The 25,177-nt window shown below is 42.9% G+C and overlaps 1 protein-coding gene across 3 annotated transcripts in view; it reads left to right on the forward strand.

The window, feature by feature from the left end:
• The window catches only part of aclya (ATP citrate lyase a), a 79,434-nt gene extending 62,504 nt beyond the window's left edge, over positions 1 to 16,930 (forward strand). For all 3 annotated transcript variants that reach the window (XM_078224255.1, XM_078224258.1, XM_078224257.1), the window contains 10 exons: positions 1,301 to 1,411; positions 2,074 to 2,201; positions 2,551 to 2,644; positions 4,117 to 4,271; positions 5,300 to 5,450; positions 7,912 to 8,055; positions 10,187 to 10,300; positions 11,137 to 11,219; positions 12,610 to 12,686; positions 15,338 to 16,930. In XM_078224255.1, coding sequence (XP_078080381.1) covers positions 1,301 to 1,411; positions 2,074 to 2,201; positions 2,551 to 2,644; positions 4,117 to 4,271; positions 5,300 to 5,450; positions 7,912 to 8,055; positions 10,187 to 10,300; positions 11,137 to 11,219; positions 12,610 to 12,686; positions 15,338 to 15,432 — 1,152 coding nt within the window. In that variant the 3' untranslated portion in view covers positions 15,433 to 16,930. The remainder of the gene's footprint in view (positions 1 to 1,300; positions 1,412 to 2,073; positions 2,202 to 2,550; positions 2,645 to 4,116; positions 4,272 to 5,299; positions 5,451 to 7,911; positions 8,056 to 10,186; positions 10,301 to 11,136; positions 11,220 to 12,609; positions 12,687 to 15,337) is intronic.
• The last annotated feature ends 8,247 nt before the right edge of the window (positions 16,931 to 25,177 follow it).

A 25,177-nucleotide genomic window follows, 5' to 3' on the forward strand; every position in this document is an offset into this window, starting at 1 on the left:
CAGCAACACTCAAGATGCTTGACATCATTCAGGGCAAAGCAGCCCACTTCATTGGCATCCTATCCACCAGCTTCAACATTCACTACCTCCAACCACCACTGCACAGTGCAGCAGTGCGTACTATCTACAAAATATACTGGAGCAACTCGCCAAGGCTTCTTCGAAAGCACCTTCCAAACCAGTGACTGCTGCCACCAAGAAGGACAAGGGCAGCATTGATGTGGGAACGCCACGATCTGCAAGTTTCCCTTCAAGCCACACACCACCTTGATTTGGAAATATATCTCTGTTCCTTCACTGTCACTGGGTCAAAATCCTGCAACTCCCTCCCTAACAGCACAGTGGGTGTACCTATACCACATGGATTGCAGCAGTTCAAGAAGGCAGCTTACCACCACCTTCTCAAGGACAGTTAGGGATGTTGGCCTAGCCAGTGACACCTACATCCCATGAAAATATATTTTAAAATAATTACTTGATACTAAAGGATAATTTATTTAATTAATGGCCTTGTGATTTGGACCATAAGGAAGATGGAACCTGTCATGACGAATAAACAAAGTTTAAAGTTTATTTATTAGTTAAAAGTAAGGCTTACATTAACACTGCAATGAAGTTATTGTGAAATTCCCTTGGTGAATAAATACTTTTCACATCTTCCAAGATGTCCCATGGAATCTCGCAGCCAATTAATTGCCTTTGAAGTGTAGTTGCTATTACCTTTGGGCAAACATGGCAGCGAGATTCCACAAACAGCACTAAGTGTCGTACATTTATTGGTGTGTTGGCAGAATGAACTGTATTGTGTTGATCAGAGAAGGCAGAGTGGCCTTGGTTCAACATCGCCAATAGATCCCTGTTTCTGACATGGGAACATAGGAATTAGGAGCAGAAGTCGGCAAATTCAGCCCTTCAAGCCTGCTCCGCCTTTCAGTCAGATCATGGCTGATCTCTCCCTGGTCTCAAATCCACCTCCCCACCTGTTCCCCATATCCCCTTTTTTATTAGAAATATATCTATCTCCTTCTTGAAACCATTCAATGGTTCAGACTCCACCACTAATCAGTGCTGCACTGAAGATCTGGAGTGGGACCGTCTGAGCCTGGTGAGTTCTACCACTGATATTCTGTGTCACCCAGCTCCAACCCCCACACTGATGCTTGGTGATACTATAACTGAGAGTTGGACACCCGATGATTGGAAGTTTTAGAAACAGAATACAATAATGTTAACGCTGCATCCCAGTTGGAGGATTAACTGAGGCAAGCAAGAAATCAATTTAACCTAAATGTCTCTGTAGATTGGTGGAACTGAGGAATACAAGATCTGCACAGGGATTAAGGAAGGACGAATTACCAAGCCTGTTGTCATCTGGTGCATTGGGACTTGTGCAACCATGTTTGCTTCTGAGGTAAGTGTGTCTTAACCATCCTCGGTAACCTGCGGTGAAGCATCTTTTTGGAAAAAAAAGTTGAGGACTTGTGTTCAAATCCAGCCCGGACATTTGAGATGAAAGCTCCCTTATGTCCTATTTGGTGTGACATTTTCAGCCTAGATCCATCACGATATTAACCCAGGGCCCAAAATTTGCACCAAGTTGAAAGAGAGAATCACAGGTCATGGATACAGAAAAATGCATTATGGGCTGCCCTAGTGTTTGGTACATGGTAGAGTGAGTTTTAGCCTGTTTCTGCTGTGTCTGACTCTTGTACAGTGTGTAATAGAAGAAGCTTTATTCCTTCAGGCTTTGACCTGTGAATATTTAATACTGATGGGCAAATATCCTAATTTCTCATCAGTAACATTTCCTCACTTTGGTTAGCAAAAATGTTCATGGGGATTTTAAAAGGCTCCTGTAGCAAGATGCAAACGTAGTGAGTAAATAAGCTTTCAAAACATGCAGAAATGTCAGCAATATACAAAACAAGCCCATAAAATGCTTACTGTGGTCAGAGACAAATCTGATTTGAAGGGGTTTAATGTTGCACATGGTGCTAATGCTTGTGTCTCATTTCTTGTTCAGGTAATAGGTACTTACACACTTACCTTTTGCTTTTTTCCCCCCTTGTACAGGTGCAGTTTGGCCACGCTGGTGCGTGTGCTAATGAAAAATCTGAAACCGCGATAGCCAAGAATCAGGCCCTGAGAGACATTGGGGCCATTGTGCCAAGGAACTTTGATGAGCTGGGAGAGGTCATCAAGTAAGAACATCATTTATAGGCACATTGGGACAACTGGACAAAGGGCAAATTTAGAGCGCACGTCTGGATTCAGTTCTTTATGCTCAGGGTGATCCAATAGCTGGAGATGGGTTACTGCTGAAGGAAGATGAGGTCAAGAGAATAGATTCAACTGATGCTGTAATAGGGAGAGGATAGGATTGATATTCTGAAAGAAAGAAATGTGCTACAGACCTCTTTTTAATCACTTGTACCATTAGCAATTGTGGAGTAGCTAGCTGGTTACCAGTGAGCTGAGCTGTATAACCTATTGAGTACTAGCACAATGTTCTGAAGTATTGCCAATTGAGCATTCTTTTTAATTTGATAGGACTGTTTATGATGACCTTGTTGCTAAGGGTGTAATCGTACCTGCACAAGAAGTTCCTCCTCCAACAGTGCCAATGGACTATTCCTGGGCAAGGGTAAGTGATCCACACATCCAGCAACCTCCGTGGAAACCTTTTCCACTGCTTCTCTACTTTATAAATAGTTAGGTTTGTTGCGATCCGGTATTAGAATAAGTTTGAAATCCCAGTTATCCATTAGGAGAATAAAGCCACAAGATTCCATGGTTTTAAACAAAATTATCTTTACAACCTAAATTATCAATCTTTATTAAATTTGAACGTTAACATGAAGTAAGTATGAATTAACAGGCAAACTGGTAGACATAGTCCTCTGATTTCTCAGCAACCCACCCACCACTGAGTCACAAAATCTCATCAGAACTCTGTCTCTCCAAGGGATTTCACCCCTTGCCTTTTAAAGATCTAGCCTGTAAGCCCCTCAAAAATCATTCTGACTCGGACTGCCTCAACGACTGCTCGCCTCTCGTTCAGTCTCTTCACCTGAGACTGTTCCACAGGATTCACAAAGCTGCTCTCCCGTCTCTAATTACCAACACAACTCCAGCTCTTGTGCATACTGGTAGCTTCACTAAACAGACATTGCCCCTAGGTTTCTCGAAACTCCAGTCTCCTGGCTGTTCAGAGCTATAAGTGGCTCCCAGGCCCCCTCTGAGCTCATACTATCTCCAGCATGGAATCAACGACCTTTCACCACCATCTCAGCTCTCCAGGGCTTCCCCTGAGTCCTGACTGCATCAAACTTTTCTCGGGGTTTCTCTGTGAGCTATAAACTGCAACTTACCCCGATAAATTGAAACCAGAGAACCTTCTTAAACTCCACTCACCTCACAGCTCTAACTCCCAAAACAAAATAACTCTCCATACTGCACTCCTTTGCTAGCAGCTAACTAAACCCATCTCCTCCTGTTTCAGGATCATTTCTTTCTAGCTGTTAACCCCTTAAAATCAGCCTAGCCAGTAAGACCCCATTTGCTTTAGTTCCAGTTATCACTTTCTACAATTAAACCTCAATTTTTCCAAAACGAAAGATTACTTTTAAAATTTTAACAAACTCGATTTCATCACGTTAAAATATTTTAATGGCTTGTGAAGTTTTTCTTTTAAGCCAGTGATTTTCAACCTCTTTGGTGTAGGGAGGTTCCCCCTGTGCGAATACTGCGCTTAATTTGCTGCTTGATCATTCCTGTTGCAGCTGATAGATGTGGTAAGATATTATCTCATCCCAGATGGACAGAAATCCAATGAGCTTGCTGATCCCCTTAGGCCCCACATTGATCCGCTGAAAAGTTTTCTTTAGGAATTATTATATAAAATAATAGCTTTAAAACTGTGGCCATTTCTTTATCCAAACATTCCCAGGAGCCTATTGCAAACTGACGGAGAGGGAATTTTCGATGCCCAATGAGTTACAGTATTGTTTATATAAAAACATGAACTCTGGTAGCCAAATGAAAGAGCTTTTTTTTTTTGTTTAAGCACAGTGAACCAGATAATGACGGTTTTAACTTTCTGTACACATATTGCAGGAGTTGGGTTTAATCCGAAAGCCAGCTTCCTTCATGACCAGCATATGTGACGAGAGGGGTCAAGAGCTCATCTATGCTGGAATGCCCATCACTGAAATCTTCAAGGAAGACATGGGCCTAGGTGGTGTCCTGGGCTTGCTTTGGTTCCAGAGAAGGTGAGGTGTACGCCTCTTCTACCCGGCAACTCAAATCCATTCAGTTTTTGGGGACAGCAGTATTATTTGACTGCACTTATTGCTCATCTTCCATAAAACTCGATAGAACAAGAAAAATGGAGTGTTGAGAGAATTTCTGAAGGACACTGCTGATGATTTGAATGCAGCTTAGCGCTGCTTCAGTTTATTTGACAATTCGAGCTTTGACAAAGGGTCATCTGGACTCAAAACGTCGGTTCTTTTCTCTCCTTACGGATGCTGCCAGACCTGCTGAGATTTTCCAGCGTTTTCTCTTTTGGTTTCAGATTCCAGCATCCGCAGTAATTTGCTTTTATTCAGTTTATTTGATTTAGTTTAATTGGTTGTTCGTTTTTACTCAAAAGTGTATAAACAGGAAAATACTGTGGCCACGTGGCAAAACTGAACTGATATATAAAAACAGAGAAAATAGGAGCAGGAGGAGGCCAATCAGCCCTTCTAGCCTGTTCCACCATTCATTATGATCATGGCTGATCATCCATCTCAGTAGCCTGATTCTGTCTCTCCTCCACACACGCGCACACACACACACACACACACACACACACACACCCCCGCCCCTTCGTCATCCTTGCGAAGATGTTTTGTGACACTGGAATTGAAATGAGTGAGAGCATTTTGGGACGAGCGACAACCTTTGGTAATCTAGAGATCCAACCGACACAGTTCGATTACTGTGAATGTCCCTTGGATTTCAATCCTAAATTGTTTCTTCTGCGTCACTCTGTAATACCTGTCTCCAGATAGAACATGCTAGGAAGAAAGATGGCACTGACTGGAGATTACCAAGTGGACAAAATGGGAATTTTAAAAAGAAAATAAAATTATAGGTATTGATCCACAAGTTGTCACCCTGAAAGAGTTAAGTTCTGAAACTAATAACCCATCTCAGTTCAGAGTTGCTGTCTGGATTCTGATTAACCCTGCAGTTGGTTAGATAAGTGCTTATTTGCTTGTTCACATGTGAAGTTATTTTCTCTTTCTCCAAGGTTGCCAAAACATGCCTGCCATTTTATCGAGATGTGCCTGATGGTAACAGCAGACCACGGTCCAGCTGTCTCTGGAGCTCACAACACCATTGTCTGTGCCCGAGCCGGGAAAGACCTTATCTCCAGCCTCACGTCAGGCCTCCTTACTATTGTGAGTCTCTACAGAATGCATTTACCTCAGTGCTAATCAATAGAATGTGGATTGTACATTTTTATTAAATCCTCTGTTCTGCTTTGCTTTTCTTGTTTCTAAACCAGTTGGCACAGAAGTTAGTTTCTTAAAAATTAAGTAACTCTGTGTTGCCTCCTGAGGTTGGTGCCAGTGTGTATCTGAACAGTTACACTGAGAGTTAACTGTACCTGTTTTATCAGCTCTTTCACTGACTTAAGGTTTTGCCCCAAACTATCGATGTGTCTCTGCCAGTTAATAAAGTGCTAGATTGTTGAGCAGGACAATGATCGATCAGCCTTTAACCTTATTCTGACGCATTTGTTTTTCATATTGTGTGCTGTGTAATGGAAAATAACAATTGTATTAAACTATTCAAACCAGCAACATTACTGTAATATTCTCTAACATTCTTTCTCTTAGCATTTTTATTTGCCTCCTCCCCACACCTCCCAGAATACCTTCCAAAAGCCACATACATCCACTTGTACACCGCTCTTCCTGTCTGTACTCTTCTCTACAACAAGTGGACACTTTTTCAGCTAGTGCAATGAGCTACGAGTACAGGGAGTTGGCGTTGTTGTACTGGGTAGAAGGTCAGGCTCTCCATAACCTTAAATATGATTCCAGTGACCCGAGGTTAGCAACTGGACAACTATGTGTTCGTGATGGGGGCAAGTAGTAGTGTTTCGAGCTAACAAGTTGTGCTGGTGCGAATCCATTCCTGTGGTTCTGCCTTGGGTGGACTTAAATCAGTGAAGAGACATTTCTTGCAAGCAGCCAGGAGTTAACAGATTCTTTTAACTGTTTAGGCACAGGGACGGTTTTTAATTATTTTTCTCCTCCTTTCCAAGAAGCGATCTAAAGAATTCTGCTCACCAGTGAGTGTGAAGGAGAAATTGTGATCTTTTCAAAAATCATATAATAATGGGACAATATTAAGCTCCACAGGTTCAAGTAGCTTGCCTTCTGTACCTGAGATTGTAATGTCAGATGCAAAATATTCGGATCCACCCGAGTATATTATCAATATACCTATTTGGATCCACTTTTGTTACCTGAGCACAAGATATTGGACACCAGGTGACATCAGTAGGTTCCACACAGTTTAATTTTGGCAGGTTGCTACCACAGTGTTGCTTCTGCTACCAAAAGCAAGACAACGTGAAGGCCTTATGGTTTCATTGGCACAGACCCTTGTCAAAGAAGGACTGCGTATGACCCCGTTGATAGTGTACTATTGCTATTGATGTATGTACTTTTTTTTTATATTAAGGGGACCTTTTTTAAAGTTCAGTATTTTTCTAGCACGGTAGCACAGTGGTTAGCACTGCTGCTTCACAACTCCAGGAACCTGGGTTCGATTCCCGGCTTGGGTCACTGTCTGTGTGGACTTTGCACATTCTCCTCGTGTCTGCGTGGGTTTCCTCCGGGTGCTCTGGTTTCCTCCCACAGTCCAAAGATGTGCGGGTTAGGCTGATTGGCCATGCTAAAATTGCCCCTTAGTGTCCTGGGATGCGTAGATTAGAGTGATTAGCGGGTAAAATATGTAGGGATATGGGGGTAGGGCCTGGGTGGGATTGTGGTCGGTGCAGACTCGATGGGCCAAATGGCCTCTTTCTGTACTGTAGGGTTTCTATGATTTTCTATGATTTCTACAGGCAGTCGTATGTGTGGAAGGGATACAGCTCAGATGCTGGGAAAGCAGGATAATTACTCAGTTTAGACATGTGGAGAGAGCTTAATGGACTTTAGTTTACAAAAAGAAAAGATCCCCTGGGGTTTTTGATTAAAGAAATGGGAGGTGGTTTTGGATTGACAGGGTCATGTGATAATGTGATTAATGGGAGGAATTAGGTACGTAGCAGAGAGAAAACAGATTTCAGTTCGAGCTGGGTTTTTTGAAAAGTCAAATCTGCAAGCTGCTCTCCACAAAATTTCTCTGCTTCAAGACTGACTATACCTCTTATGGCTGCTAACTGTATTTAAAGTGGTTTTTGAGTCTGTGGAGAACGTTGCTGATTTGGAACTGAAACAGTAAGTTAGAAATTAGTTGTTCATTTGGGTAATTAAGCTACTTCATTTGTTAGAGTTGTACTTAAACTGTGTTATTAAATAACGTTTGTTTTACTACAAAAGATCTCTGATTTGTCAGCGGGATTACCCTGGAGTGAAGCATCCTATCCAACTATGTCAAAATAGAAAAATTGTTGGGTTTAGCCTGGCTTTTTAATATATCTTGGGGGTTTGGGTCCAGGATGCTAACCATATACTGTTGCCTTTGGAATGTTGCCATCAGACGGCTAAAGTCCAAACCATTCAGAAACTGTTTGTTTGCTGTGTAAATATTATTGTAGTAATGTTTCCACCAGTTTGGTAATGGTTACTGTACAGAGCGCTAATACAGAAATCAGTGTTCCCAATTTATTGATGTGTTCCACAGGGAGATCGATTTGGAGGTGCTTTAGATGCAGCTGCCAAGCAATTCAGCAAAGCCTTTGACAGCAGTCTCATTGCGATGGACTTTGTCAATAAGATGAAAAAAGAAGGGAAGCTGATCATGGGAATTGGACACCGGGTGAAGTCGGTGAGTTCCAACACAGTTTAGCTTTGGCTTATTTACGGTACCAAAGACAAAACAATATGAAATCTTGCCTCAGAGAAAGAATTGCATTTATTACAGGGGTCAATGTGTCTATTTGCTGGTATACATTTTCACTTTAGGTTAGCATTGGCTTAGCTGTGAAGTCTTCTGTGATAAAGTAGCACAGTGCCACTGTGTCTTGGCTTCTGCACGAATAATAAGTCCCAGTGTTTGCTGAAACATTTTTGGAATGGTGTTTAGGCAGGAGTTCAATTTAGGAGAAATAGTCTGAGCCTCAATTTTTTTAAGGTACTGCCTTAGTCTTACTCGTGCTGTTCTTATGAAAATGATATGCCTGTTGTTGCTGCTTATTGCTCTGTGAAAGAAGAGGCATGTTGAAGCAGTGTGAGGATTTTTCTCACTAGGGCTGACAGTTCAGGCTGTGAAATGTCCTTTTGATACTTGGTGACATACATTTCTGTGGACCCCCCTCATTTAAAAGGTGCTGTGATGAATATTTGAAAAAGTCTGAAGTGCAATCTTACAATGTGACTCCAAATATTCTGTACACTTTTTATTAAAAGGAAATCTAAAGCATTTGTCTTTTACCCTCATGAAAATAACTGGCTGGGAGATATAATCCTGGCTGTTCTGTAACCATGATGTGGAGATGCCGGCGTTGGATTGGAGTAAGCACAGTAAGAAGTCTCGCATCACCAGGTTAAAGTCCAACGGACTTATTTGGTAGCACAAGCCACAAGCTTTTGGAGCGCTGCTCCTTCATCAGGTGAGTGGAAGTTCTGTTCACAAACAGAATATAAAGACACAAACGCAATTTACAAAATAATGGTTGGAATGCGAGTCTTTACTTTTGGGGAACACTTCAGCAGTCACGGGCATTCAGCCTCTGATCTTCGGGTAAGCGTTCTCCAAGGCGGCCTTCACGACACACGACAATGCAGAATCGCTGAGCAGAAACTGATAGCCAAGTTCCGCACACATGAGGATGGCCTCAACCAGGATCTTGGGTTCATGTCACACTATCTGTAACCCCCACGACTTGCCTGGACTTGCAAAATCTCACTAACTGTCCTGGCTGGAGACAGTACTCATCTCTTTAACCTGTGCTTAACCCACTCTCCAATCACATTGTCTGTACCTTTAAGACTTGATTACCTGTAAAGACTCGCATTCCAATCATTATTTTGTAAATTGAGTTTGTGTCTTTATATGCCCTGTTTGTGAACAGAGCTCCCATTTACCTGATGAAGGAACGACACTCAAAGCTTGTGCTACCAAATAAACCTGTGCCTTGGAACGCCGATGGAACATTCCAGAATATTAGACTGCGGGGGGGTGCTCCAACCCGGCCAATCTCTGCATTCTCCAGTTCCCACTCCCTCCGTTCAAGTCAATAAAATAACTGCTCTGTGAAAAAAAAATAAACCCATTGGACTTTAAGCTGGTGTTGTGAGACTTCTTACTGTTCTGTAACCAGCCACTAGATGTCACAGAAGAGCAAAGTTAGTTTTGATCAGAACTGTCTGTTACTGAGATACAGAAGTGCATGCTGTACTACATTAGTGTTGGACACCACTGTTCCAAACCACCCTATCAACAATTCAATTTGTGCAGCTTGGGAGTGTATATCATAAGGGTGATTTAGGGTACATACAATTACTGAACTGTACTGTTCCCATGTGCTTTTGACTCGAATCCTTATCATTGCATATCATGTTTTGTTGATTGCTCCTAGTGAGCTGATTTGGATTGATCACAGAACAGCTCTTTACAAACTAAAACAGGATAATCAGCGAGTGTGGAACACAAGTGCAGGTCTCCCTGAGCTTCCAGGGTTTTCAGGCTGTGTTCCAGGCACTTGTTAATGCTGTTTATATTCAGTGAGTTCAGATTTGTGCAAGGCGGAAGATGGAAGGCCAGTCAAGGGTGCATTGAAATAGTTCCATCAGGAGGTAAAAGAAAAGTGATGGGAGTATCCGTAATTGTGAAAGTAAATGTTGGAACGACAGGCTATTACTTTGGTAACACAAGCTAATACGGTGATAGTTGTAAGGAATGCACTTTGATATCACTGCATTGGGATGCTTAATGAATCCAACTTTCCTGATCACAGATTAATAATCCAGACATGAGGGTGCAGATCCTAAAGGATTTTGTGAAGCAGAATTTCCCAGCTACTCCCCTCCTCGACTACGCACTCGAAGTGGAGAAAATCACTACCTCCAAGGTATGGGATTATACTGGTGCATTGAAACCTGACCAGCAAGTAACCAGTTTCCCACAGCGATCGATTCTATCGGGGATTTAGTGACAAACATTAAAGCAGCTCTAAAAATTTAAAAATGAATCTTGCAAACACTTATCAAGTCCAAAGATGTGCGGGTTAGGTTGATTGGCCATGCTAAAATTGCCCCTTGGTGTCCTGGGATGCGTAGATTAGAGGGATTAGCGGGTAAAATATGTCGGGATGTGGGGTAGGGCCTGGGTGGGATTGTGGTCGGTGCAGACTCGATGGGCCGAATGGCCTCTTTCTGTACTGTAGGGTTTCTATGATTTCTATCAAGCCCTTCAGTGTTTAGAAAGAGAAGGAAACGTCCTTCATCTGAACCCACCTGCAACAATCTCTCCCCTTTCTAGTTTGGTGTGTTTTTTATTTCAGACTTTTAAATAGTTTAAAATTCTAAACAATTTCTTGTGGCTTTGTGCTGTGTACGTGGGTACACTGTGGAAACTGCTTCATTTCCAGCTGACAATTTGATTGGGCATGCATTCAATGAAATAGCTTGTATCCAATAGTTTGTGTGTCGGGTAACACAGCAGTGTTAGGAAGTGGATTTTAATTCTCTCCATTTGAAAATCTTTACCCAAGTGGAATCTGCAGAACAAGGTGGCAGGATGAGCTTACAAACTTTAGTGGTTTATTTTGGAAGTTAAGAATCCTGGAGAAGAAATGACCATTTCAAAATTTATTGCGGTTATTGAAACCTTTCCCCTAGTTTATTCCTTACTGATGTATGAATATTGATTGAGAATTGAACGGTTAAATGTTTTTTTTTGTTTCAGAAACCAAATCTTATCCTGAATGTTGATGGTTTTATTGGTGTTGCCATGGTTGACTTGCTAAGAAACTGTGGTGCTTTTACAAGGTAGGTATTTTCCTTCAGTTTGAAATATGGGGCTACCTGAGACTTGTATTTCTATGCACTTTCATGACCACAGGATGTCCAAAGTGCTTTTTAGCCAATGAAATATAGTTACTACTGTAACATAGGAAATGTAGCAGCCAATTTGTGCATAGCAAAGTTTTACATTCTGCCGCGTTGGATGAGGGATGAATATGGGTCAAAACACGTCGGGAGCTGACCTTCTGTTCTTTGAAGAAATGTCATGGGGTATTTTATAGCCACCTGAGGGCAGATGTCTGATCTGTAACACTGCACCTCCAACAGTGCAGCACTCCCCCAAGCCAACACAGCTGTTTCTGCAGGCTGTGTCAAGGAACCTGCAAGAGAGATTATATGTGCCTCATAGCTTAGCAATTACTTACTTGACAAAGAGCTGGAACTTTAGATGAAGCTTTTTCGTGCTTCAGGGTATTCCAAAGTGCTTCACGTGGTGAATTTAGTTTGTGCCATTTCAGTTGCTAAATGTAGGGCGGCACGGTAGCACAGTGGTTAGCACTGCTGCTTCACAGCTCCAGGGACCTGGGTTCGATACCCGGCTTGGGTCACTGTCTGTGTGGAGTTTGCACATTCTCCTCGTGTCTGCGTGGGTTTCCTCCGGGTGCTCCGGTTTCCTCCCACAGTCCAAAGATGTGCGGGTTAGGTTGATTGGCCATGCTAAACTTGCTCTTAGTGTCCTGAGATGCGTAGGTTAGAGGGATTAGTGGGTAAATGTGTAGGGATATGGGGGTAGGGCCTGGGTGGGATTGTGGTCGGTGCAGACTCGATGGGCCGAAGGGCCTCTTTCTGTACTGTAGGGTTTCTATGATTCAATGATTCTATGTTGTGATGTAAATGTCGGACTTCCACGTAAATACTGAGGACATCAAAATGCTTCAAAGCAAGTTTCAATTTATTCACTTGTTTTGTGGGCAGATGGTGCAATTTATGCATAGCAAGTTCAATGAGCCATCTTTTTTTTTTGATGGTGGCGATTTTGGTTGAACAATCAGAGATTTCTTCTGATTTTCTTGAACTGTGGCATGAGATTTTGGTGCATGTGGCAGGATCCTTACCAGGCTGAAACTGACAGCTCTGACAGTGCAGCACTGCACTGTGTGTCAGTGTCGATTATGTGCTGAACTCTTGAAGTGCGTCTTCCGACTCTGTCAATTGAGTTGCCGCTGACACACACTATTAAATCTTGGGAATGGAGGGGGAATATTTTTGTGCACGCTTTTTCTCTTGCATGTGCAAACTTGCACACCCCACCATCCAAGTGGATTCTGCAGCAGATTCTGGTGTCTGGATAGAGATTAACTTAATGTTCATCCTTTCGTTCCCAATAAAAGTAATAAAATGACTTTGTGTGCAGAGAAGAAGCTGATGAGTACATAGAGATTGGCGCTCTGAATGGAATCTTCGTTCTGGGACGAAGTATGGGCTTTATTGGTAAGTTAATTATAGTGATGTTTTCTTTTAAGTGATCAGGATAAAAATAGCTGGAATGACACCTCTCTCCCCTCCCCACTATACTTTGACCCCAGGGCAGCCTAGCTCTATCAGGAATTACTACTTCCACATAAAGGATAGTGGAAATAGAGTCATCGAGGTTTACAGCATGGAAACAGACCCTTTGGCCTAACTTGTCCATGCCACCCAGTTTTTACCACTAAGCTAGTCCCATTTGGCCCATATCCCTCTATACCCATCGTACCCATGTAACTGTCTAAATGCTTCCTAAAAGACAACATTGTACCTGCCTCTACTCCTGCCTCTGGCAGCTCGTTCCAGACACTCAGCACCCACTGTGAAAAATTGCCCCTCTGGAACCTTTTGTATCTCTCCCCTCTCACCTTAAACCTATGCCCTGTAGTTTTAGACTCCCCTGCCTTTGGGAAAAGATGTTGACTAACTACCTCATCTATACCCCTCATTATTTTATAGACCTCAGTATGATCACTCCAAAGCCTCCTGCGCTGCAGAGAAAAAAGTCCCAGTCTATTCAGCCTCTCTTTATAACTCATACCATCAAGTCCCCAGTAGCATCCTAGTAAATCTTTTCTGCACTCTTTCCAGTTTAATAGCCTTTCTATATAATAGGATGACCGGAACTGTACACAGTATTCCAAATGTGGCCTTACTAATGTCTTGTGCAACTTCAAGATGTCCCAAATCTGGAACTTTGACTCCAAAAGACTATGTTCTAGTTTAATTGAAATTTTTAAGACTGAACTAGATAGACTTTTGTTAGCTAAGAGTAACAGGGTATATGGAGTCAGGGTAAGTAGACAGCTTATCTGTATTTTAATTAAATTTACCTCCTTTACCTTCATATTCCTTAATAGCCATGCCTAATAAAAATTGACTGGTCTCATTGCTACATTTAAGAGTGCAGAAAAGATTTACTAGGATGCTACAGGGACTTGATGGATTGAGTTATAAGGAGAGGCTGGATAGACTGGAACTTTTTTCTCTGGAGCGTAGAAGGCTGAGGGGTGATCTTACAGAGGTCTATAAAATAATGAGGGGCATAGATCAGCTAGCTAGTCAATGTCTTTTCCCAAAGGTAGGGAAGTCTAAACCTAGTGGGCACAGGTTTAAGGTGAGGGGAGAGATACAAAAGTGTCCAGAGGGGCAATTTTTTCAGAGGGTGGTGAGTGTCTGGAACAAGCTGCCAGAGGTAGTAGTAGAGGTGGGTACAATTTTGTCTTTTAAAAAGCGTTTAGATAGTTACATGGGTATGATGGGTGTAGAGAGATATGGGCTAAATGCGGGCAATTGGGACTAGCTTTGGGGTTTTTAAAAAAAAGGGCGGCATGGACAAGTTGGGCCGAAGGGCCTGTTTCCATTGCTGTAAACCTCTGACTCTAATTGACCTGAAATTCCATTTGAACTTCCTATGCACAAAGGAATACAAGACAGGTTTGTGACCTGTCCTCGTAATTTAACTCTCCCAGCCCATGGTATCACCCCCTCCAGGTCTCTTGCCTGAGGTGTGCCCACAGCAGAACAGTTACTCCCAACCAGTCTAAGATTTTAGTCTTAAGATGAAGCGCAGTTGTATTGAAATCCCCTTGTATTCAAGACCACCACTCCAACCTTTTCAATTACTTTTGACAAAGGGTCGTCTGGGCTCGAAACGTCAGCTCCTTTCTCTCCTTACAGATGCTGCCAGACCTGCTGAGATTTTCCAGCATTTTCTCTTTTGGTTTCAAATTCCAGCATCCGCAGTAATTTTCTTTTATCCTTTTCAATTACTTTGTAGCTGTGAACCAGCTCCTGACGCTGTGTCCATGAACCCCTCAATCCCTTGCAGATTCGTGTCTGTTTTCTGTTGAGAAACTATATTCTGATTTATCACCCTTGTCCAATATCATTGCCCCGCACCTCACCACGTTTAGCTCCATCTGCCATACAAACTTGCATAATCTGTTCTTGTCCCATTGCAAATTTCTGCCTCCTAACTAACTGCTGTCAGTGACCTGGGGATTGGTTTGTACTGCAGGTGGGTGGCAGAACTCCCAACAGCTGTGTGTGCACACTTGCTTCAGAATTGCATTTCACACCAACAGAACACGTGGCTGTGTGCAGGGAGACTCGACTCGCCTGTTGCCCGAGGAAACTCATGCTGGCAGCAGCGACTTGCCTTTCTGGTGCCAATTCTGTTCTAGGGAAGGTGTACCCAAAGCTGGAATGTGAAACTTGTCACCACATGGAGTGATAGAAGCAAATATGATGGATACATTTAGGAGGAAGTTAGATAAATGCATAGGGGAGAAGGGAATAGAAGAATTATTAATAGTGAGATGAGGTACAGAAGGAAGAAGATAATGTGGAGCATAAACATTAGGAAAGATCTGTAAGGCTGAATGACTTTGCAGGTTTTAAAATCCAGACAATTCTGTGGCCCCACATCTCGAGATGGGTGTTTGCATTAGTGTTTGTTTTATCGCTCTGTCTCTGAAGGGGTGCAGATGGTGTTCTAACTGATCTATACCAAATTCTTCCCTGAAAATCCCTGTTTTTGGAAAAGTTGAAAACTCGTTGAAATTTAAAAGCCTTCATTTGCATTACTTCCTGTGATGTACTTAATTTTCCAGGACACTATCTGGATCAGAAGCGTTTGAAGCAGGGACTATACCGTCACCCGTGGGATGACATCTCGTACGTCTTACCAGAACACATGACCATGTGAACATTTGGGTTCGCTAAGGGGGTCTCAGTGCAGAAACATCTCCCTGATCCCAATATTGCCCACCCCAAAAGGTGTTTACATTGCTTTTCTTCTGTGCACTGGAATTCTTGGTAGGTGAGGGAGGAGAGAGGAACAGGAAGAGGGAATGGGCATCTGTGCTTCATGAACTGATGCAGCTCTTTTTAATTATAAAAAAAACCAAATACCTGCTGCTGTTGAGTCCATTAGGAAGTAGGTGGGACCTGGTGTCAGGCTGGGTGTGGATGCATGTGTGCACGTCACGCAGTATTTGGAAATCTAGTATAGGATACAAAGTGAGCAAAGAATCGGTGTTGTCAGGAGTCCTTTGTCTGCACTGCCATTGCAGAATACAGCAGAACCCAAAGTAGAATTGTCCTTTCATTTTAAATTAATTTCAGGAAAAGTATCCCAAAGGGTTTCTCGTTGCATTGCTAATGCGGCATTCCATTCAGTGGACTGAAGCTCAGTCTCAGTTCGTGGGAATTTATTTTTAAAACAAAATCAGTAAACTGGGAATTCGGACTGGGGTTTGTAGAATTCTTATCCGTCTGAAGGAACCAGAGAGAAAGAGAGACAAACTGTGACTAAAGCCATAGGCAGCTTGCAAACTGTACTTGTCCACCTGGAGAAGCATTGGCAACTCCATTCACTTGCACTTTTTTTGCTCTGCTGATGCATCCTGTCTGATTCTGCCGACCTGGAGTTTCAGAAGGGCTGTTCTTGGTGCTGTCGCATCACAGACAGTTTAGTCATAAATCTACCGACTGAGATGTATTGTCAGCAGCTTGATGTTTACAAGTTAATGGGATTTAAACTTCATCTAGAAATTTCTGTTGATATTAGCCAACAAGTACACAAAACATCTGTGTATGATCTTCCTTTGTTCACTATTTTGTTGCTTATGTTGCTTTTTTATATGCATATTAACACCTCCAGTTAAATTAGTGGACGATGGAATGTCATGCAGGTTTTTGTTTGGTGGGCAGTGCCAGCTGTTTTTCTCAGGCTTATATGTAGCTCAAGTGGCCAAAGGCAATGTGTTTGACGTTCATTGAAGCAACGCAATCAATCCGACTGAAGTGATTACTTTCTCTTGCTGGGATCTGCTGTACAGCTTCAATGGCATTTCATCTGACCACATTGTTGTCTGTGAATCCAATGTAGTAACTGTGCTGATGTACGCTTATTTGAGGGACCATTTGTACTAAACCGTTGTCTGCTCTATGTGGTTTGAGTTGTAATTTTAAAATTAAGAGATTGGGAATGAGATGTAATTCCTGTTAAGGGATGGAAGGGACAAAAGGGTCCTTAATCATTAGACATTCAGTCTGTCTTCAAAAGGAAAACCTTTACTGTAACCACATGCACTGTCTTGCTGTGTTTTCTGCAATCTGAAGGTACCCAGGCCTGAACCTATAACCACAAAGTCTATCTGGTATCTTAGTATAAATTAAAGTATGTAATTTATTGGGTTTAATGTTGTCTGTGTGATTTATTTGAAGTTGCCTATTCTTGGACACCTTCTCTTGCAGTACATACTTTCTTAAAGTTTGATTTGTCTCCTGCCTCTTTGAGACAGACCTACTGTTGTTCTAAACCAGCATACTTAACACTTTTAACACAATCGAGGTTGATCTGGGAGAGTTGATCATTCTTCCACCAAAACTGCTCGGAAACTTTGAGAGCCTCAAATTTGCCTCAGTTCATTTCTGCAGAGCAGCATTCTCGGCCTCTGGCTATTTAAATACCTGTCTAATTTGTTGGTACCCACAGGTTGAAAGGTCATCCACTGAGTCTCCCAATCAATTATTTTCACATGATGTGTCCTTCAAACTTCACTGACTAATTGTCTGAGAGAGAATGATTCACCCTGAGGATGAGCTTGTTTCAGAGAGGAGTTGTAACTAGTGACAAGTACGGTTCCAAGCAAATCAGGTGTTGAAATAAATAACTGGACTTCTCTCCCATGCCTGTCCGATCTTATCTGGGGAGGAATGGAGCGGTAATCACAACGAGGACTGATTCAAAGAACAGTACAGCACAGGAAACAGGCCCTTCGGCCCTCCAAGCCTGTGCCGCTCATTGGTCCAACTAGACCATTCGTTTGTATCCCTCCATTCCCAGACTGCTCATGTGACTATCTAGGTAAGTCTTAAATGATGCCAGCGTGCCTCCACCACCCTACTTGGCAGCGCATTCCAGGCCCCCACTACTCTGTAAAAAAAAACGTCCCTCTGATATCTGAGTTATACCCCTCACCTTGAGCCCTGACCCCTCGTGATCGTCACCTCCGACCTGGGAAAAAGCTTCCCACTGTTCACCCTATCTATACCCTTCATAATTTTGTACACCTCTATTAGGTCTCCCCTCATTCTCCATCTTTCCAGGGAGAACAAGCCCAGTTTACCCAATTTCTCCTCATAGCTAAGACCCTCCATACCAGGCAACATCCTGGTAAACCTTCTCTGCGCTCTCTCTAAAGCCTCCACGTCCTTCTGGTAGTGCGGCGACCAGAACTGGACGCAGTATTCTAAATGTGGCCTAACCAGCATTCTATACAGCTGCAACATCAGATTCCAGCTTTTATACTCTATACCCCGTCCTATAAAGGCAAGCATACCATATGCCACCTTCTCCACCTGTGCTGCCACCTTCAAGGATTTGTGGACTTGCACACTGTTTCTATACTCTTGATGGCTCTGCCATTTATTGTATAACTCCCCCCTACATTAGTTCCTGCAAAATGCATCATTTCGCATTTATCTGGATTAAATTCCATCTGCAATTTCTCAGCCCAATTTTCCAGCCTATCTATATCTTGCTGTATTGTCCGACAATGTTCATCGCTATCCGCAAGTCCAGCCATCTTCGTGTCATCCGCAAACTTGCTGATAACACCAGTTACACCTTCTTCCAAATCATTTATATATATATATATATAAATAGCAGAGGTCCCAGTACAGAGCCCTGCGGATTCCTTGTTCTCCTTTAGTGTCTGAGTGGGATGTGTGATGCTTTAACATGTTGTCACAGCATTGTCCATAAAATAGTTCTAGATATAAATCCATACCAAGATGTTCTGTCTGACATGCCCACATATGCTCGCATTAGCTATTTTTGTCATGTCCAAGTAATTTTTTTAATAATGAAAATGGGGTTGTTTCACAAGAAGTTAATGCAGGCTCCAGAATATAAATCAGAAGACGTCATGTAACAAGGATAATGCAGTAATCATTGACTTTAATCTACATTTAGACTGAGTAAACCCAATTAGCACTAATGTTGTAGAGGATGAATTCCTGTAACATATACAAGGTGGTTTCCTCACTCTATTGGAGAAGCCAACGAGAGAGCAGCTATTTTAGATTTAATACAGTGAGGCAGGGTTATTCATCACTTTGTAAAGGAGCATTTAGGGAAGTGTGACCATAAGATGTTAGAATTCTATATTGTTTGAAAATGTAGTTCAATCTGAAACTAGGGTCTTAAAGGAAACTAAAGGTATGAGGGACAAGTTGGCTGCAGTTGGGAAACTACATGAAAAGGTATTATGGTCACCAGCAACAGCTAACATTTAAAATAATGTATACAACAAATATACATTCCTTTGAGGCACAAAAAGCCAACAAGAAAGTGATTGAATTGTGGCTAACAAGAAATTTAAAAATTGTATTAGATCAAAGAGACCAAAAAAATTGCAAGCCTGACGATTGGGAATATTTTAGAGAATATTTTAGAGTTTGGTAAAGTAAGACCAAGAAACCAGTAAAGGGAAAATAGAATACGTGGATAAACAAGAACGGAATGTGAACGATTCCAATAGAATAAGCAAGGACATTACAGACAGGAGAATTTATAAGGTGGGTTGGGTTTTCCTAATGAGTTAAAAACCTCAACCATCACCATAGGTCAAAAATATCACTGTAGACTCTGATGGAAGGGAGGTCATTGTTGGAGCAGCTGAAGATGGTCGAGTCAAGGACACACTCCCTTGAGGAACACCTGCAATGATATCCTGGAACTAAGATGCTTGACCTCCAACAACCACAACCATCTTCCTTTGTGCCAGGTATGACTTCATCCATGTGAATTAAGGGCAAAGCCTGCTCTAGTATTTAATAAGATCATAACTGATCTGTTTGTTTTGAATTTCAAATTCCGTGGGGTTTTCCTTTAATCTCATCTGCCAATGATTTTTTGTGGGCCCTTTTTGCCCTCCTAACTTTTTAAAAATGCCTCCCTACACTCTATGCTCCTGAAGGGTCTTCCCCCATTTTTAGTGCTTCATACCTACTATGTACTTTTTATCAAACCCTCAATATCTCTCGGCATCCAGGATTCCCTGGACATGCTGCCCTTGCCCTTCACTCTTAGAGGGACACTGAACTCTCACTATTTCACTTTTAAAAGACTCCCACTTTCCAGATGGAGATTTACCTGCATGTAGCTGCTCCCAGTCTACATTTGCCAGATCCTGAATAATGATATGAAATCGGCCTTCCCCCAATTCAGACACTTGATTTCTGGAATATCCTTATCCCTTTCCAGAATGACTTTGAAACTTACAGAATTTTGGTCACTATTCCCAAAATGCTCACTAACTGATGGAGCTGTGGACTGACAAGTCCCCAGGTCCCGATGGACTCATCCGAGGGTCTCTGAACCCATTGTAAACATTGGGTGGAATTTTACAGCCTCACTCGAGCGAGACTGGAAATTCCCACCCGAGGTCAACGGAGATTTCCGTTGTCGGACCCTCACCCACTCCGATTCTGGACGGGCGAGGTTGTACTGTTCTGGCCTTTATTCTACTTTCCTGGCTTCATTCCCTAGGATCAGGTAGGTCTAGGACTGCCCCATCCTGAGTAGGACTATCGACAAACTGGCACAAAAGGCTCTCCTGGATGCACTTTAAAAGTTCCATCCCAATCCTTTCTCACACCTGGACGATTCCACTTAATATTGGCAAAGTTGAAATCCTCTAATACTGGGGGAGCCTTTTCTGTCAGCCAGTTAATGTTCTATCCATGCTGATATGTCACCCCCTACACCCGTGAGCTCCTATTTTGCATGATAACCTTTTATCTGGCACTTTATCGAATGCCTTCTGGAAATTCAAGTCCAGCAAATCTGCATGCTTGCCTTTATTAACAGCACGTTACTCCTTCAAGGAATTCCAATAAAATGTGATTTCCCTTTCACAAATGCTGACACTTCCCAATTGCTGTAAGTTTTTCTAAGTGCCCAGCTAGAACCTCCTTAATGAATGATTCCTAGCATCTTGAAATTGACAGTTGTCAAGCTCACTGGCCTATAGTTTTCGCTCTCTTCTTGAATAGAGGGGTTATATTTACTACTTTCCAGTCCGGTGGAATGTTTCTAGAATCTAGTGAATTTTCACCCAACGCACCTACTACCTCATTAGTCACCTGTTCAGAGACCCTAGGATGAGTCCATCAGGACCTGGAGACTTGTCAGTCCACAGCTCCACCAGTTTGCTCAGTACTGCTTCCCTAGTGATTATAATTTCACCAAGTTCCTCTCTTCCTTCCGCCTCTGATTTACAGATATTACAGGAATGTTTTCTGTATCCTTTAGTGAAGACAGAAATAAAATATTTGTTCCATTTCCATTTTTAAAATACGGTCCCTGGAGTAGGTATCCTGGTATCCAATTTAAACACAGCAAAATCACAAACAGTAAAAAGTATTATATTTTTGTTAAATGGATAAATGTTTGGACACAAAGAGCTACCCTGTTCTTTGAAGTGCCATTGGATGTATATCCATTGTAAACATAGATTGGACCTTGGATTAAAGCAAAAAGATTCAGACCCGTGAGTCAACTCTGCTCACTGAACTTCTGCATATGAAGATGATAGGGAAACATTTATCCATTTCACAAAAATATAATACTTTTTACTGTTTGTGATTTTGCTGTGTTTAAATTGGATACCAGGATACCTACTCCAGGGACCGTATTTTAAAAAATGGAAATGGAACAAATATTTTATTTCTGTCTTCACTAAAGGATACAGAAAACATTCCTGTAATATCTAAATCAGAGGCGGAAGGAAGAGAGGAACTAGGGTGAAATTATAATCACTAGGGAAGCAGTACTGAGCAAACTGATGGAGCTGTGGACTGACAAGTCAAAGAACAAACAGAAGAACAATACAGCACAGGAACAGGCCCTTCGGCCCTCCAAGCCCGTGCCGCTCCCTGGTCCAAACTAGACCATTCTTTTGTATCCCTCCATTCCCACTCCGTTCATATGGCTGTCTAGATAAGTCTTAAACGTTCCCAGTGTGTCCGCCTCCACCACCTTGCCTGGCAGCGCATTCCAAGCCCCCACCACCCTCTGTGTAAAATATGTCCTTCTGATATCTGTGTTAAACCTCCCCCCCCCCCTTCACCTTGAACCTATGAACCCTCATGAATGTCACCACCGACCTGGGGAAAAGCTTCCCACCATTCACCCTATCTATGCTTTTCATAATTTTATACACTTCCCCTCATCCTCCGTCTTTCCAGGGAGAACAACCCCAGTTTACCCAATCTCTCCTCATAACTAAGCCCCTCCATACCAGGCAACATCCTGGTAAACCTCCTCTGTACTCCAAAGCCTCCACGTCCTTCTGGTAGTGTGACGACCAGAACTGGACGCAGTATTCCAAATGCGGCCGAACCAACGTTCTATACATCTGCAACATCAGACCCCAACTTTTATACTCTATGCCCCATCCTATAAAGGCAAGCATGCCATATGCCTTCTTCACCACCTTCTCCACCTGTGACGTCACCTTCAAGGATCTGTGGACTTGCACACCCAGGTCCCTCTGCGTGTCTACACCCTTTATGGTTCTGCCATTTATCGTATAGCTCCTCCTTACATTATTTCTACCAAAATGCATCACTTCGCATTTATCAGGATTGAACTCCATCTGCCATTTCTTTGCTCAAATTTCCAGCCTATCTATATCCTTCTGTAGCTTCTGACAATGCTCCTCACTATCTGCAAGTCCTGCCAATTTTGTGTCGTCCGCAAACTTACTGATCACCCCAGTTACACCTTCTTCCAGATTGTTTATATAAATGACAAACAGCAGAGGTCCCAATACAGAGCCCTGCAGAACATCACTAGTCACAGGCCTCCAGCTGGAAAAAGACCCTTCCACTCCCACCCTCTGTCTTCTGTGACCAAGCCAGTTCTCCACCCATCTAGCCACCTCCCCCTTTATCCCATGAGATCCAACCTTTTTCACCAGCCTACCATGAGGGACTTTGTCAAACCTTTACTAAAGTCCATATAGACAACATCCACGGCCCTTCCCTCGTCAACCATTCTGGTCACTTCTTCAAAAAACTCCTCCAGGTTAGTGAGGCATAACCTCCCTCTCACACAACCATGCTGACTATCGTTAATGAGTTTATTCCTTTCTAAATGCGCATACATCCTATCTCTAAGAATCCTCTCCAACAACTTCCCCACCACGGACGTCAAGCTCACCAGCCTATAATTACCCGGGTTATCCTTCCTACCCTTAAATAACGGGACCACATTAGCTATCCTCCAATCCTCTGGGACCTCACCTGCGTCCAGTGACGAGACAAAGATTTGTGTCAGAGGCCCAGCGATTTCATCTCTCGTCTCCCTGAGCAGCCTTGGATAGACTCCATCAGGCCCTGGGGATTTGTCAGTCTTTATATTCTCTAACAAACCTAACACTTCCTCCCTTGTAATGGAGATTTTCTCCAACGGTTCAACATTCACCTCCGAGACACTCCCAGTCAACACATCCCTCTCCTTTGTGAACACCGACACAAAGTATTCATTTAGGATCTCCCCTACTTCTTTGGGCTCCAAGCATAATTCCCCACTTTTGTCCCTGAAAGGTCCGATTTTTTTTTCCCTGACAACCCTTTTGTTCCTAACGTATGAATAAAATGCCTTGGGATTCTCCTTAATCCTGTCTGCCAAGGACATTTCATGACCCCTTTTTGCCCTTCTAATTCCCCGTTTGAGTTCTTTCCTACTTTCTTTGTACTCCTCCAGAGCTCCCTCCGTTTCTAGCTGCCTGGACTTAACATACGCCTCTCTTTTCTTTTTGACCAGTCCCTCAATTTCCCTGGTTATCCACGGTTCTCGAATCCTACCCTTCCTATCCTTTTTTACAGGCACATGCCTGTCCTGTAGCCCTAACAACTGTTCCTTAAAAGACTCCCACATGCCAGATGTGGATTTACCCTCAAACAGCCTCTCCCAATCAAGAGCTGCCAATTTCTGCCTAATCCCACTAAAGTTAGCCTTCCCCCAATCCAACACTTTACCCTTGGGACACCACTCATCCTTCTCCATCACTATCCTAAAGCTAACAGAATTGTGGTCACTATTTGCCACATGTTCCCCTACCGAAACTTTGAAGACCTGACCGGGCTCATTCCCCAGTACTAGGTCCAGTATAGCCCCCTCTCTAGTCGGGCTATCTACATCCTGAACTTGCAGCGTGGATCAGTACCTGGGACTTCGATGTTGTGGCTATTTCAGAGACATGGATAGAGCAGGGGCAGGAATGGATGCTGCAGGTCCCGGGGTTCAAATGTTTTAGTCGAAGTAGGGAAGGAGGTAGAAGAGGGGGAGGGGTAGCATTATTGGTCAGAGATTGTATCACAGTGTCAGAGAGGAGGTTTGATGAGGACTTATCTGTTGAGGTAGTATGGGCGGAGATTAGAAATAGGAGAGGAGAGGTCACCCTGTTGGGAGTCTTTTATAGACCTCCTAAAAGTTCTAGAGAGGTTGAGGAAAGGATTGCGGAGTCAATCCTGCTTAGGAGTGAAAGTAATAGGGCAATTGTTATGGGGGATTTTAACTTGACTAATATTGACTGGAATTGTTATAGCTCTAGCTCGTTAGAGGGGTCAGTTTTTGTTCAAAGCGTGCAGGAAGGTTTTTTGACTCAGTATGTAGACAGGCCAACTAGAGGTGAGGCTATATTGGATCTGGTGCTGGGAAATGAGCCAGACCAGGTGCTAGACTTGGAAGTTGGTGTGCATTTTGGTGATAGTGACCACAATTCGGTTACGTTCACCTTAGTGATGGAAAGGGATAGGCATGAACCTCGGGCCAGTGGTTTTAGCTGGGGGAAGGGTAATTATGAGGCTATTAGGAGAGAATTAGGAAACATAGGTTGGACTAGGAGATTACAGGGACTGGGAACGTCCGACATGTGGAGTTTTTTCAAGGAGCAGCTACTGCGAGTCTGTGATAGGTATGTCCCTGTCAGGCAAGGAGGAATTGGTAGGGCTAGGGAACCGTGGTGCACCAAAAAAGTTTCTTTGTTGGTTAAAAAGAAAAAGGAGGCTTATGTTCGGATGAGACGTGAGCACTCGGGTAGTGCACTAGAAAGCTTTAGATTGGCTAAGAGGGAGTTGAAGAGCGAGCTTAGAAGGGCTAAAAGGGGACATGAGAAGACTTTGGCGGATAGGGTTAAAGAGAATCCTAAGGCGTTCTATAGGTATGTCAAGAACAGAAGGTTGGTTAGGGCAAGTTTAGGGCCAGTTATAGATGGCAGAGGGAAGTTATGTGTGGAACCGGAGGAGATTGGTGAAGCATTGAACCAATATTTCTCTTCGGTGTTCACGCAAGGGGACATGAATATAGCTGAGGAGGACACTGGGTTGCAGGGGAGTAGAATAGACAGTATTACAGTTGATAAGGAGGATGT

This window comes from Mustelus asterias, chromosome 11 (genome assembly GCF_964213995.1).
Source record: "Mustelus asterias chromosome 11, sMusAst1.hap1.1, whole genome shotgun sequence".
Taxonomy (NCBI): Eukaryota; Metazoa; Chordata; class Chondrichthyes; order Carcharhiniformes; family Triakidae; genus Mustelus; species Mustelus asterias.